The sequence below is a fragment of the Piliocolobus tephrosceles genome, chromosome 5 (genome assembly GCF_002776525.5).
Source record: "Piliocolobus tephrosceles isolate RC106 chromosome 5, ASM277652v3, whole genome shotgun sequence".
Classification (NCBI taxonomy): domain Eukaryota; kingdom Metazoa; phylum Chordata; class Mammalia; order Primates; family Cercopithecidae; genus Piliocolobus; species Piliocolobus tephrosceles.
The window spans coordinates 145,251,405-145,267,790 of NC_045438.1; the positions used below are offsets into that span (position 1 = coordinate 145,251,405).

At 36.4% G+C, this 16,386-nt stretch overlaps 1 protein-coding gene across 2 annotated transcripts; it reads right to left on the reverse strand.

Annotated features, from left to right (window-relative positions):
* Window positions 1–977: 977 nt before the first annotated feature.
* Window positions 978–1,541, reverse strand: LOC111541043 (dihydrofolate reductase-like). Of its 2 annotated transcripts, XM_023209671.1 has the most exons (2): window positions 1,174–1,541; window positions 1,036–1,057 (listed from the first exon to the last, which is right to left on the reverse strand). In XM_023209671.1, the coding sequence occupies exons 1-2, from the start codon at window positions 1,539–1,541 to the stop codon at window positions 1,036–1,038; spliced, it is 390 nt and encodes a 129-aa protein (XP_023065439.1). The 2 variants fall into 2 exon arrangements, with proteins under 2 accessions (XP_023065438.1, XP_023065439.1); XM_023209670.1 differs by having other exon boundaries at window positions 978–1,541.
* Between the last annotated feature and the right edge of the window lie 14,845 nt (window positions 1,542–16,386).

A 16,386-nucleotide genomic window follows, 5' to 3' on the forward strand; every position in this document is an offset into this window, starting at 1 on the left:
TCTTTAAAATTGGAAAGATATTCTATGTTCATGAATAGACACAAAAAATGTTTAATATGCTAATTTTCCTCAAATTGATCTATAAATACAATATAATCCCCATCAAAATCCCAGCAAGTCATTTTGTGGATGTCAAAAAATTGATTTTAAAGTTTATAAGGAAAGAGAAAAGACCTAGTGTAATCAACACAATACTGAAGAACAAAGTCAGAAGGATAACACTATCTGACTTTAAGACTTATAAAGCTACAGTATTCAAGATAGTATGATATTGGCGAAGTAATAGACAAATTGATAAGCAGAACAGAATAGAGAGCAACACAAATATTGCCAACTTATCTATTTCAAAAAAACAAGGACAATTTAATGGAGAAAGGATAATCTTTTCAACAAATGATGCTGGAACAATTTGATATCTATATGCAAAAATATGAATCTAGACATAGCCTTACACAGCACAAAAATTAATACAAAATAAATCTAAGTGCAAAACACAAAGCTATAAAACTTTTAGAATATAGCATTGGAAAAAACCTAGATGACCTTGGGTTTGTCAATGAGCTTTTAGATATAACACTAACAGTGTGATTAAAGAACAAAAAAAATGATGAATTCGACTTTATTAAAATTCAAAAGTATAAATGATAGTTCTGAAAAACTTAACAGTATTGGCTCATTAATTGTAAGAAATGTACCAGATAAATGCAAGAGGTTAATTATAGGAAAATCTGTGTGTCTGGGATGGGTGTGGGATATACTAAATTGTATGTACTTTCTGCTAAATTTTTCTGTAAATATAAAAGAATTGAAAAATAAATTTTATTTAAATAAAATAAAAATAAATTGTATGGAAAAATAAATTTTATTAAATTTTTTTTTATAGATCTAAAGTCAACAAAATACTTTTTTTCTAATGTAAAAATATATACTTTTTTTAGATGGAGGGGGAACAACTTTAACCAGAAAACACCTTCATATTAATCATTCTTCTCATATACTTCAAATTTGTACTTAATGCCTTTCTCCTCTTGGACCTCAGAGAGAACACCTGGGTATTCTGGTAGAAGTTTGTATTTCTCCAAATCAATTTCTGGAAGAAAGGTGTCACTTTCAAAGTCTTGCATGATCCTTGTCATAAATAGTTTAAGATGGCCTAGGTGATTCATGGCTTCCTTATAAACAGAACTGCCACCAACTATCCAAATCATGTCTACTTTATTTGCTAATTCTGGTTGTTCTGTAAGTTTTAAGGCATCATCCAGACTTCTGGCAAGAAAATGAGCTCCTTGTGGAGGTTCCTTGAGTTCTCTGCTGAGAACTAAATTAATTCTACCCTTTAAAGGTCGATTCTTCTCAGGAATGGAGAACCAAGTCTTCTTACCCATAATCACCAGATTCTGTTTACCTTCTACTGAAGAGGTTGTGGTCATTCTCTGGAAATATCTGAATTCTTTCCTGAGCGGCGGCCAGGGCAGGTCCCCGTTCTTGCCGATGCCCATGTTCTGGGACACAGCGATGATGCAGTTTAGCGAACGAATCATGACAGCAGCTCAATTTTATTAAATATTTTTAAAATTTATTCACTGTATTTCCTCATGCAAAAGCGATATGTTAATTTTAGGACACTCACAAAAAAAATAAGCAATAGAAGAAAATATTTATAAACACTTGTGTTATATATGCATAGTTTTATTATTTTTAATGATATTTTACAAAATGAATTCATAGGGTATATACTAATTTTTATTATCCTTTTTAATTTCATATCATTTTTGCGATCATTTCATGGGTTGTTAAATATTTTTCCAAAACAGTATAATTTTGGACATTTATATTGTTTTTGTGTTTTACTCATAATGAACAACAACATACTGAATGTCTATGTGTTTTAAATTATTACCTTAAGTAAGAAAATGCATATTACTAGAGGTATAATTACTAAATCTAAAAAAATTTACAACTGTAATGATTTTAGCTTTATATTGTCTAATTTCCTTCCAGTTAAACTAACTTCTATTTCATTAATAGTAAATGAGAGATCAGCCACATTCAGCTCTAACCAACATGGAAATTTTCATTTCTTTTGAAACCTCTCTCTGATTTAGATATTATAATAAAATAAAACCCAGATAATTAAGTTATTAGGTAGCTTGGTCATGAGTCTTTCTACTACAGCTTTCAGGAAAACCTCTTTAATTAACTAGCTTTTGAATATGAAGCTCAGTATTTAAACATCAAAAGCATAATAGAAAAATTTACCCAGAGTGTTCCAGCACTCATCACACATTCTTATTCTCTGGAATATCAACAATTCAGCATCTTTCTCTTTTCAACTTGGTTTCTCCTTTTCTTTAACTTGATGACTTCTACTTTCCTTAAGAAACAACTTTCAGTATTGACCCAAGCTGCATGAGTGAATATGCATTATTTATGGGAAGTCTGATAACTAACGTGCACTCCACCTACCAAACTGAGAGCAATATACAGTGCCCCACAGTGATGAAACTCATTAGAAAATGCAGAGAAACTGGTATTAAAATTGAGAAAGTCTAATAAAAATTTGCATTGGATTAAATAATAAAAATGAAAATGATATTCAGTAAGAAACTAAACCTTAGTCTAAGCTTTTCAGTAGGATTGATAAATTAGAATGAAAATAGGAAAGAAGCTGTCAGGCCTCTGAGCCCAAGCCAAGACATCCCATCCCGCATCCCCTGTGACTTGCACTTATACGCCCAGATGGCCTGAAGTAACTGAAGGATCACAAAAGAAGTGAAAATGCCCTGCCCCCGCCTTAACTGATGACATTCCACCACAAAAGAAGTGAAAATGGTGGTCCTTGCCTTAAGTGATGATATTACCTTGTGAAAGTCCTTTTCCCAGCTCATCCTGGCTCAAAAACTCTCCCACTGAGCACCTTGTGACCCCCATTTCTGCCCACCAGAGAACAACCCACCTTTGACTGTAATTTTCCTTTACTTACCCAAATCCTATAAAACGACCTCACCTTTATCTCCCTTCCCTGACTTTCTTTTCGGACTCAGCCCACCTGCATCCAGGTGATTAAAAATCTTTATTGCTCACACAAAGCCTGTTTGGTGTCTCTTCACATGGACATGCATGACAGAAGTGACAAGGAAAACATGTTAGATACTCTTTGTACTGGCAGTTTCTTTTTCAATTTTTATTTGTTTTCTTTTTTTTTTTTTTATTTGAGACGGAGTCTCGCTCTGTTGCCAGGCTGGAGTGCAGTGGCACGATCTCTGCTCACTGCAACCTCTGCCTCCCAGGTTCAAGCTATTATCCTGCCTCAGCCTCCCGAGCAGCAGGGACTACAGGCATGCACCACCACACCCAGCTAATTTTTGTATTTTTAGTAGAGACAGGGTTTCACCATTTTAGGCAGGATGGTCTCTGTTTGGACGAACGGAGGCAAGATGGCGCACTTCCAGGTTCTTCATCACCAACTTTTCCCGAGGGCGCGAAAATGCAGCCGGAGCCCGGGAAGGTGCAGACCAACCGGGCATGCGCCAGGTGAAGTCAATCCGAGGAGACCAAGATTTACCTGGTCGCACCTGCGGAACACCCCCCAACACGCCCATGCCCCACCTATTGCCCTCCCACTCCTAGAAAAGCCGCTCCCGGCAGACGTGCCCGGGGTACTTCCCAGCCCCCCACTCCTGTGGGGACTGCATTAGGAACTCCCTCTGAGAGCTCCACAGGGCGACTCTCTTGGCCTCCTTTGCCAGAGGCCGACAGAACTCTCCCTGCCCACCTTCTTCCCTGAAGCTAGGTGACCAAAAATAAATTTGCAGTTTTGCTCCTACCCTTGCCTACTCGCTGGTTCTTTTGTGCTCGCTCTGGTGGTCTTAGAAAAACAAATCAGTCTCGATCTCTTGACCTCGTGATCCACCCCCCTCGACCTCCTAAAGTGCTGGGATTACAGGTGTGAGCCACTGCGCCCAGCCCAGTTTCTTTCCTTAAACTTTTACTTTAAGTTCAGGGGTACATGTGTAGGTTTCCTTTGTAGGTACACTCACGGCACAATGGTTGTACAGATTATTTCTTCACCCAGGTATTAAGCCTAGTATCTTTTAGTAACTTTTCCTGCTCCTCTCCCTCTTCCCAGCCTCTATTTTCAGGTCAGCACCAGTGTCTGTTGTTGTCCTCTATGTGTCCATGTGTTCTCATCATTTGGCTCCCACTTAAAAGTGAGAGCAAGTTGTATTTGGCTACTTGGTTTTCTGTTCCTGTGTTAGTTTGCTAAGGATAATGGCCTCCACCTCCATCCATCTTTCTGCAAAGGATATGATCTTATTCTTTTTATGGCTGCATTCTACTGGAAGTCTTGCTATAAAAATACTCTATTCAATACATTTGCACATGCATACACACACATACACACACACACATATCCTCGAAATCCCAAATAACTGTCTCTATCAATTTTGTATCCATTGTTTAACAAAAACTATTTGTATCTTTCCTTGATCAAGTTTTAAGTCTTAGATAACTACATGATAACAGTTTTAGATCAAGATGGCTTAAAGATTTACATAACTCCATAATCATTTATTCTCGCATTATTTAATAAAATTTTATTTTTTGAATTAATTTCTTTTTCCTCAGTTACTCTTTTTTAGTGACTGTATATTCAGTCTCTAGTTTTCAGATTGTATTCTATGAATTCTATTTTCAATGAAATCGCTAATATGCCATGGATGATTGACTCAGAGCATCATTGCCATCAGAAAACATGACTCTCATTACCTTCTTTATTGAGAGTTCATTCAAAAGACTGCACCATGTCTTTTATCATACAGAACCTTGCAATATTTACAGAACTATGTTGGTGGATGAAGGAGAGGAAATTTAATTCAGAAAGGCCCTTAAATAGATAAATACTCCCACTTCTTTGCTTGTGTTTCTAAGGTTTAATTATTGAAATTAAAACTAGAATATGCATGGCAACTTCCATGGTTTCTTGGATATTTACATGTGGCTGCAGCATTCTTACAGCCCCAAAAGAGCTTTCTTTCTCGGGCTCCATTTATTAATAGACATTTAGGAAAATGATAACTGGGCAACTCATAATCATTTATAGAACTAGGTAACCAGCACAATAAGCTTGAATAGTCTTACATGTTTGAAGCTTCTTGTGCTTCAAGAAAAAATGATCGAATGGAGGATCATCATGGCAGACGGGAGGCAGGGCTAGGTTGCAGCTCCAGACAGAGCGGTGTGCAGAGGCTCGCATTGTGTACTTTAGCTCCAGATCGACTGCAAGAACAAACCAGCAATCCTGAGAGGACCCACAGACCCTCTGAGGGAAGCGGGCTGCCCCTGCAGGACCCAGGGGACACCCCAAATTCTGTGAGTGCCCCAACTGTGGAAGTGGGAAAGAGAGATCCTCCTCTCCTGAACACACACCCCCACTGGAGAAACTGAAGGGTGTTTGCGGGAGAAATGTCCAAGCTTACCTGGAGCTGAGTCAATTTAGAGAGCCAAGCAAAATATACGGGTAGAGGAAGCAGCAGAAAGGCCCTGGGAGCTCGCTGGGTCCCCAAGCAGGCCATTCCTGCCTGGCACCACAGGGATCCCTCAGGAGGGTGGCCAAAGGAGCAGAAGGTAAAACTCTACAGGGAGAAGGAACTCTCTAGCTGAACTTTGTAACAATTTGAATAGGGCGTGAAGCCTGCCAGCCAGAATTCAGAGGAAGAGGCAAATCCAGTGTGTACGGAGCTGGGAGGCGGGGGTAGCTTGGGGCAAATTTTCAAATCCCTCTGGCCTATCACCTGGAAACAGATTCAGGGCTGTTGTAGGGGGTACGGTAGGAGTGAGACCATCCCTTCAGTTTGTGTGAGAGCTGGGTGAGGCCTGTAACTGCTGGCTTTCTTCCACTTCCTTGACAGCCAGCATGACTCAGCAGAAGCAGCCATAATCAGTAGGTATACAACTTTAGTGACCTGGGAGTCTCACCCCCATTCCCCACAGCAGCCACAGCAAGACCTGCCCAAGGAGAGCCTGAGCTCAGACATGCCTAACCCTACCCCAACCTGATGGTCCTTCTCTACTTACCCTGGTAGTGGAAGACAAATGGCATATACTCCTGGGAGCTCTAGGGCCCTGCCCATGGCTGGTCCCTCTGCATACTACTACAGCTGATGGTCTCTGGAAAGTACCACCTCCTGGCAAGAGGTCAATCAGCACTAAAACAGAGCACTAAACCACCAAAGCTGAGAGCCCTCATGGAGTTCATTGCAACCACGCTCCCCACCCCCACGCTGCCCCCACAACCATCTCCACCAGAACAAGTGCTGGTACCCACAGCTGAGAGACCCACAGATGGTTCACATCACAGAACTCTGTGCAGACAACTCCCAGTACCAGCCCAGAGCCGGGTAGACTTGCTGGGTGGCTAGACCTAAAAGAGAGACAACAGTCACTGCAGTTAAGTTCACAGGAAGCCATATCCCTAGGAAAAGGGGGAATTTACTACATCAAGGGAACACCCCATAGGACAAAAGTATCTGAACAACAACCTTCAGCCCTAGACCTTCCCTCCGACAGAGCCTACCCAAATGAGAAGGAACCAGAAAACCAACCCTGGTAATATGACAAAACAAGGCTCTTTAACATTCCCCCAAAAATCACACTAATTCACCAGCAATGGATCCAAACCAAGAAGAAATCCTTGATTTACCTGAGAAAGAATTCAGGAGGTTAGTTATTAAGCTAATCAGGGAGGCACCAGAGAAAGGCAAAGTCCGATGCAAGGAAATCCAAAAAACGATGGAAGAAATGAAGGTAGAAATATTCAAGGAAATAGATAGCTTAAAGAAAGAAAAAAAATTTCAGGAAACTTTTGGCATGCTTTTAGAAATGCAAAATGCTCTGAAAAGTCTCAGTAATAGAATTGAACAAGTAGAAGAAAGAAAATTATACACCAACAGCAACCAAACAGAGAATCAAATCAAGAACTCAACCCCTTTTACAATAGCTGCAAAAAAAGAAAAAATACTTAGGAATATACCTAACCAAGGAGTTGAAAGATCTCTACAAGGAAAACTACCAAACACTGCTGAAAGAAATCATAGACAACACAAACAAATGGAAACACATCCCATGCTCATGGATGAGTAGAATGAATATTGTGAAAATGACCATACTGCCAAAAGCAATCTACAAATTCAATGCAATCCCTATCAAAATACCACCATCATTCTTCACATTATTAGAAAAAACAATTCTAAAATTCATGTGGAACCAAGAAAGAGCCCACATAGCCAAAGCAAGCCTAACAAAAAGAACAAATCTGGAGGCATCACACTACCTGATTTCAAACTATACTGTAAGGCCGTAGTCACGAAAACAGGGTGATGCTGGTATACAAATAGGCACATAGACCAATGAAACAGAATAGAGAACGCAGAAATAAACCCAAGTACCTACAGCCAACTGATCTTCAACAAAGCAAACAAAAACATAGTGTGGGGAAAGGATACCATTTTCAACAAATGGTGATGGGATAATTGGCTAGCCACATGTAGGCGAATGAAACTGGATCCTCATCTCTCACCTTATACAAAAATCAACTCAAGATGGATTAAAGACTTAAACCTAAGGCCTGAAACTATAACAATTCTAGAAGATAACACTGGAGAAACCCTTCTAAATATTGGCTTAGTCAAAGCTTTCACGACCAAGAATCCAAAAGCAAATGCAATAAAAACAAAGATAAATATCTGGGACCTAATTAAACTAAAGAGCTATTGCACAGCAAAAGGAACAGTCAGCAGAGTAAACAAACAACCCACAGAGTGGGAGAAAATCTTCACAATCTGTACATCTGACAACTGACTAATATCCAGAATCTACAACGAACTCAAACTAATCATAAGAAAAAAACAATCTTATCAAAAAGTGGGCTAAGGACATGAATAGACAATTCTCAAAAGAAGATCTACAAATGGCCAACAAACATATGGAAAAATGCTCAACATCACTAATGATCAAAGAAATGAAAAGCAAAACCACAATGACATACCACCTTACTCCTGCAGGAATGGCCGTAATCAAAAAATAAAAAAATACAGTAGATGTTGGCATGGATGCGTTGATCAGGAAACACTTCTACACTGCTGGTGGGAATATAAACTACTACAGCCACTATAGAAAACAGTGGGGGGATTCCTTAAAGAACTAGAAGTAGGACTACCATTTGATCCAGCAATCCCACTACTGGGTATCTACCCAGAGGAAAAGAACTCATTATTTGAAAAAGATACTTGCACATGCATGTTTATAGCAGCACAATTTACAATTGCAAAATTGTAGAACCAACCCAAATGCCCATCAATCAATGAGTGAATACAAAAACTGTGGTATGGCTGGGTGTGGTGACTCATGCCTATAATCCCAGCACTTTGGGAGGCCAAGACAGGCGGATCACCCGAGGTGAGGAGTTCAAGACCAGCCTGGTCAACATGGTGAAACCCTGTTTCTACTAAAAATACAAAAATTAGCCTGGTGTAGTGGTGGACGCCTGTAATTCCAGCTACTTGAGAGGCTGAGGCAGGAGAATCACTTGAACTTGGGGGGGCAGAGGTTGCAGTGAGCTGAGATCACGCCACTTCACTCCAGCCTGGGCAAAACAGTGAGACTTTGCCTCAAAACAAAAAACAAAAAAACTGTGAGATATATATGATGGAATAGTACTCAGCCATAAAAAGGAATTAATTAACACTATTTGCATTAACAGGATGAGATTGGAGACTCTTATTATAAGTGAAGTAACTCAAGAATGGAAAACCAAACATGGTATGTTCTCACTGATATGTGGGAGCTAAGCTATGAGTACACAAAGGTATAAGAATGATACGATGAACATAGAGGACTCGGGGGGAAGAGTGTGTGGGGGTAAAGGACAACAAATATAGTGCAGTGTATACTGTTTGGATGATGGGTGCACCAAAATCTCACAAATCACCACTAAAGAACTTACTCATGTAACCAAATACCACCTGTACCCCAATAACTTAAGAAAAAAAAAGATCGGTGTCCTACTCCTGGTATAACAAAGTAATTTCATACAGGACCCAATCCTTATGCATATGAGAACCACGAACAGGTCAATTTCAAACAAACCAGTCAGCAACAGCAAACGGGATTTGGGAGGGGTAAAAACTTGGAAGAAAGGATAGCTTGTATGATTTTCTATTTGTTAAGGTTTTAGTCAAAGTGAGCTGCACACAAAGCAGCTAAAACTTTGAAAACATGATTATGGATCCTGATAAGCAAGAGAACTGAATTTGAGACAATTAACAGATGCATAAAGTAGAGGGGATCAAGTAAATGTGAGGCTAGAAAAAAACTAAAGACCAATTTTTTTTGCATAAACTCTGCCCAAATCTGTTTCACTCCTCTTTGTTACACTTTCACATCTGCTAATGACAGACTCCAGCCAAGGATAAACAGACTAGACTAAACTGAGATTTGAGATAAAGAATTTTCAGTTGAATTTCTACAAGTTAAATGCCTGTTAAAACAATAAAAAGAACAACAACAAAATTAAAAATTTTACAAATGAAAAAAGCAAAGTGCTAAGACTCCGTGACTTAACAATACTCAAAATACAATCTGAAATCATTCTACACATGAAAATCCAAAAATATTTGACCCATTTGGAATAGAAAAGACAATCCCGAGATAATCGATATTACAATGAGCAGACAAATATTTTTAACAGCAATTATAAAATATTCAAGAATGTAAGAGAAATTATGCTTACAATGAATAAAACAAAAGTAAATATCAGCAAGGAAGTAGCAACTATTAAAAAAGAAACCAAATGGGTATTATATAAGCACAACATACATTATCTGAAATTTTGTAAAAAAGTGAACTCTTTCCTGGCTAACACGGTGAAACCCCAACTCTACTAAAAAATACAAAAAACTAGCTGGGAGAGGTGGCGGGCGCCTGTAGTCTCAGCTACTCGGGAGGCTGAGGCAGGAGAATGACGTAAGCCTGGGAGGTGGAGCTTGCAGTGAGCTGAGATCTGGCCACTGCACACCAGCCTGGGTGACAGAGTGAGACTCCATCTCAAAAAAAAAAAAAAAGTGAACTCTTAACGAATTATGCAGATGACAGAAAGTAAACCAAATCAATCAATCAAGTGATAAAAATTAAATAAAAAAGAATAGCTCTTCAAGAACATATAGAACTATAGGAAAAATCTAACATTGATAAAATCAGAGTCCCAGAAGAAGACAAGAGAAAGAATGGGGTGGGACATGTTTTTAAGAAAACAATGTTCAACATTTTTCCAATTTGGTGAAACATGTAAAGATTCATAATAATTGCAAATATCAAGCAGAATAAATGCACAGAAAACCATGCCTAAGGCACATTAAGTGAAACCACAAATGCCAAAGATAGAAAAAATCTTGAAAGCAGATAAAAAACACCCCGGCATATTATCTACAAAGGAACAGTCATTTGAATTAACACTGATTTCTTATGAGAAAATCTGCAGTGAAGAAAGCAGTGAACCAATATCTTGAAAGCAATAATAAAAAACAAACTCAACTCTGAATCCTATAACCAGCAAAATTACCTTTTAAGAATTAAGATGAAATAATGCCACTTTCTAAAAAAAGAAGAAAAACTAAGATAATTTATTTCTAACAGACTACTACTATAAGAAATATTAAAGGAAATTTTTTAGGTTACACAAAAATGATACATAATAAAAACTCAGGACTTGAGGATGGTATGAAGAGCATTGGATATAGTAAATATCTTGGTAAATATAAACTATTTTTCTTCCCTTTAATTAAAAAAAGTACAATGATTTAAAGCAAACATTATTACATTGTCCCTCGTGGGGGGTTACAATTTTAAGTGTTTGTGATATATATAACAGCTATAATAAGAAAGATGGTTAGAAGTTTTCTACACATAATGTGAAATGGTACAGTATTAACACTAAATACACAGAAAAATTAAGAACATATATTATAATCCCTAGAGCCACCACTAAAAATTAATGTAAATGGTGAAGTCAAAAAAGCCTATTGTAACATTAAAACAGAATACTAATAATACCGAGCTAATCAAGTAGAATGTAGGAAAGAAAGATCTAAAAAATGGAAAGAAGTAACAGAAAACAAAAAGCAAAAGGGTAGAACTAAATCACAACTACATCAATAATCATATTAAATATTAATGGACTAAGCACTCCAATTAAAAGTCAGTGATTATCAGAAAGGATTAAAAAACTGAGAGACTTGACTATCTGTTATCTCTAATTGATTCTCTTTAAATACAAAGACAGAGATAAGTTGAAAACAAGTCAATGTAAAAAGGTTTGTCATGCTTTACAGCAAGCCTAAGAAGGCTGAGATGGCTATGTTAATATCAGGCAACCTATTCTTTGAGAGAAAAATATTTCCAGAGGTAATGAGTGATATTTCATAATGATAAAATGTTCAATTTATCAGGAATAAATACAATTATATAGGTTTATGTGCCTAATACCAGAACTTTACAACATATGAAACAGAAACTGACAGTATTTCACAATCACAGTTGGAAATTTTAACATCACTCTTGTCAATTGATAGAATGCCTAGACCAAGAAACAAACAAACAAAAAATCAATAGACAGATTACTTCAATAACAGTGTCAATTGTCATGACCTCATTGATATTATAGAATACTGCATTCACCAAATGGAAAAAATATATGATTTTCATGAGCATATGGCATGTTCACCAAGACAGACACTATGTAGAAATATAAAGGAAGTCCTAATAAATTGAAAATAAATAATATAGAGTACATTCTCTGGTGAGAAGGGATTAAAACCATACAAATCTTTGGATAACTAAAACTATTTTCTAATCAAACACTACACTTCTATATGACCCATGGGTCAAAGAAAAAAATCACAAATTGAAAGTTATTTCAAACTGAATTGTAATAGTGTTTCAGCATATCACAATTTGTGGGATACAGCTTAGTCTGTGATAAAAGGGAAACTACAGCTTTAAATGCTTATGTTTGAGATGAAATAATGATCACTCTGTATCAGAGATAAAGGAGAACTCTTAAGAGAATGAAGTGAATTTCAAGTTCCCTAATGCCATAACAGATAATCTGATGTTTTGGGGAAAATGGTTACTACTTAAACTTAGACTTTTCGTTTTTTATGTATTTTCTCTTGGCCTAAAAAAGTCCCAATAGTTAGTTAACTAGACAAATTTGGATTGAGTGTATCTGTTTTTTCATTTCTTTCTTTCTTCTCTATCCCTCATCACTTGATTGTAGGTCCTTGATTGGTGGTACCTGAATATAGGAGGCTAAATTAATCTTTAGTCACTTTCAGTGTTCTTCTTGTTCTAGTATCTATACCAGTACTGACATAAATACATCACTTTCATAGAATTTTCTGAAGATTAAATTGTAACAGCTCTGAAGGATTGAAGTGGGCTATTCCTACGGGCATTTCTCACCAAAGTCAAATTTCATCTGAAGGAGTAACTGTGAAAATGTGTATCTGGTTCACAGATACCCTTCAAGTGAAGCTAAAAGTCATGTTCAAGGCTTTTATATTTTAAGGTGGTTTTCCAGCCTTAATCTTTTAAACTACTCATTTGAATGCCTGGGTTTAGTTAATTCAGAATGAGAAAGAGATTATGTATGATCCTCATATCAATGTTGATGTCTGAGAGTAGGGACCCACCCTGGACCTGACCAAAGAAGTATCATTTTAGCATTACAGCCACCAGACAAACTCCTAGAGGTGAAAAAAATTAGGTTGGCATTTTTTACAAGCAAAGCATTATATTAGTGGTCAATAAGTTGTACTTCTTTCCATTATCTTATTTGGTAAAGAAATACAGTGTATGACATACATGTAATTTAAATTTTAGTGGCTGTTATACAATAGACACATTTAATTTTAAAAATATCACTGGTGTTTTGTAGTTTGTGGGAAAACATGCTCCATCTTACGTGTGTGCTAAATTTTATCGCATGTAAATTCCGATGTTGAGGTATTAAGATACTATTATTCTGTGATCTATTATGGGAAGTCTTTTAAGAGATCATTGTCCTATCTGTTGGAGAGAAAGAGACAAAACTACAGGATTTTTAGGGCTATGTATTAATCGCCATCATTTTATAAAGTAATGCTAATACCATGTCTCTCTCATGATGGCAAGTTGTGTTGGGGATATCAGCAAAACAATTGTTTAAAAATAATATTTGATTGAGGTAAAAATAAAATCTAGGAAGACAATATTCTAGACAGTAGAAAACCAGATGAGGTCTGGACCCCATAACCAACATTTAAATAAGGGTATAAAATAAATCTACACCTCCTTTTCTGGCAATAGATTTGCCATGGTCATATCAGAACTTGACTAATTTTAGTATTCTTTCTCTCTTTTCCTTTTTCCATTTTTTCCCCTGGATGTGAAGGGATTAGTAACTGTGGAAATCATTACAAGAAGAGGGGGCAACCAGTGAAGCAAAATCCCAAGGGGAGTAAATCAGAAACTGTCTTTAGAATTGATCCTTCTGAGTTGGATATTTTATTTCTTGAATGTTTATTTTCTCAAATAATATAGGTAGATAATTTTGGAAAATCTATTACTGGATACTATTTTCATAAGAGAACACTTATTTTTATATTGTGTATTTATTGTATTATTATTTTACTTATTTTAATAAATTAACATAAAATGCGATTTTTAATGTCCTTATTTTTATTAATTAGTTTATTTATTCTAAAAATCGGATAACTGGGGTGAAGAGAGTGGAACATAGTTAACACTTCCTTTATTTTTTATTTTTTTATTTTTTTTTCATTTTCCAAAAATAATTTTTATTTCTGGAATTCCAAAACTATTAATACACAAATTTTTCTGCAACTGTACATTTTAAAGGCATTTTTTTCTTCAACTTTAAAAAAAAAATTTTTTTATTATACTTTAAGTTCGAGGGTACATGTGCATAACGTGCAGGTTTGTTACATATGTATACTTGTGCCATGTTGGTGTGCTGCACCTATCAACTCGTCATTTGCATCAGGTATAACTCCCAATGCAATCCCTCCCCCCTACCCCCTCCCCATGATAGGCCCCGGTGTGTGATGTTCCCCTTCCCGAGTCCAAGTGATCTCATTGTTCAGTTCCCAACTATGAGTGAGAACATGCGGTATTTGGTTTTCTGTTCTTGCGATAGTTTGCTGAGAATGATGGTTTCCAGCTGCATCCATGTCCCTACAAAGGACACGAACTCATCCTTTTTTTATGGCTGCATAGTATTCCATGGTGTATATGTGCCACATTTTCTTAATCCAGTCTGTCACTGATGGACATTTGGGTTGATTCCAAGTCTTTGCTATTGTGAATAGTGCCGCAATAAACATTCATGTGTGTGTGTCTTTATAGCAGCATGATTTATAATCCTTTGGGTATATACCCAGTAATGGGATGGCTGGGTCATATGGGACTTCTAGCTCTAGATCCTTGAGGAATCACCATACTGTTTTCCATAATGGTTGAACTAGTTTACAATCCCACCAACAGTGTAAAAGTGTTCCTATTTCTCCACATCCTCTCCAGCACCTGTTGTTTCCTGTCTTTTTAATGATTGCCATTCTAACTGGTGTGAGATGGTATCTCATTGTGGTTTTGATTTGCATTTCTCTGATGGCCAGTGATGATGAGCATTTTTTCATGTGTCTGTTGGCTGTATGAATGTCTTCTTTTGAGAAATGTCTGTTCATATCCTTTGCCCACTTTTTGATGGGGTTGTTTGTTTTTTTCTTGTAAATTTGTTTGAGTTCTTTGTAGGTTCTGGATATTAGCCCTTTGTCTGATGAGTAGATTGCCAAAATTTTCTCCCATTCTGTAGGTTGCCTGTTCACTCTGATGGTAGTTTCTTTTGCTGTGCAGAAGCTCTTTAGTTTAATTAGATCCCATTTGTCAATTTTGGCTTTTCTTGCCGTTGCTTTTGGTGTTTTAGACATGAAGTCCTTGCTCATGCCTATGTCCTGAATGGTATTGCCTAGGTTTTCTTCTAGGGTTTTTATGGTATTAGGTTTAACATTTAAGTCTCTAATCCATCTTGAATTAATTTTCGAACACTTCCTTTAATATTAAGCTTACTTTATACATGTTCTAAGGGTTATACATGTATAAAGTAATCATCACACACACACACACAACCTGTAATATTTTAAAGTAGATAATATTAGCCTGCTAAATTTACAGATAAGGAAACAGGTTCAAAGAGATTTGAAAGTGACTTGTCCAAAAATAGATGAATAGTAGATGGCAGAGTTGGAATTTGCTCTTGGGCAGTTTAGCTCAGAGCCTGAATTCTCCACCACTAGGTTATATTAAGGGAACGTCCTTCATGAATTAAGTATTGACATCGTGTGAAAAGCCTGACAGTAAGATCCAACTCTTGATCTCAGTAAACCAGACTTCAGATTCCTCTGTTCAGAAGATCTCTGTTAACAAGTTGTGAGTCTTATGATGAACTCCATCTCTGCATTAATTTTAGCTCCCCAAAAGAAAGGAGTGATTTGAGTAAATGATCATTAGATATTTGAGTGCATAAAATTCCATGATTCTAAAAACGATTATCAATATAACATCATCTAGATTTTCTTTTGATTGCTTATTATTTAAATATTTCACATTTCTGGCTTTGCATTCATAGACAGGAAGAGTAAACAATAATAATAAATTTAGACTTTTCTTCTTGTGATGATCTCACAAAAATTTTCTGAGAAAGGAAACAAAATATTAACAAAAAAATGGTTGAATTATTGTGGTTAATTTATTCAATTGATCCTATATTTGCAAATAATAAAAATTTCAATATATAAAATAATATGCTAATAGAAATAGATATATTCACAAAAAAATTTATCACAATGACATTGAACAATATGCATTATTTTATTTATGACCAGTGTGAATTTTTAGTGATTTCACACTGACTCTTATCATGAATGGAGAGAAAAATCTAGCAGAAGCAAATGAAGGTAAATTACAGAAGCACATATACTTAAATGCCAAAGCCCATTACGAAGTTATTTTCCCAAAGTAAAAATCTATAACATTTTCACATTGTATGCAGTTCTAAATTATCTTTGCTTTAATGTGAAATAGTGGATTATTTTGACATACATGTATTTTTGGTAAATCCAATTGCCTTTGATATTTCAGTTTACAAGATTTCACTAAGGAATATTTGACCTTGTGCTGTTTTATGTGCCTAAATATATCTATACATACTGAATCACGGTGAACCGTATAATTTGACAAGCTATAGTTTGTTTCCTTTTTTCTGTCACAAAT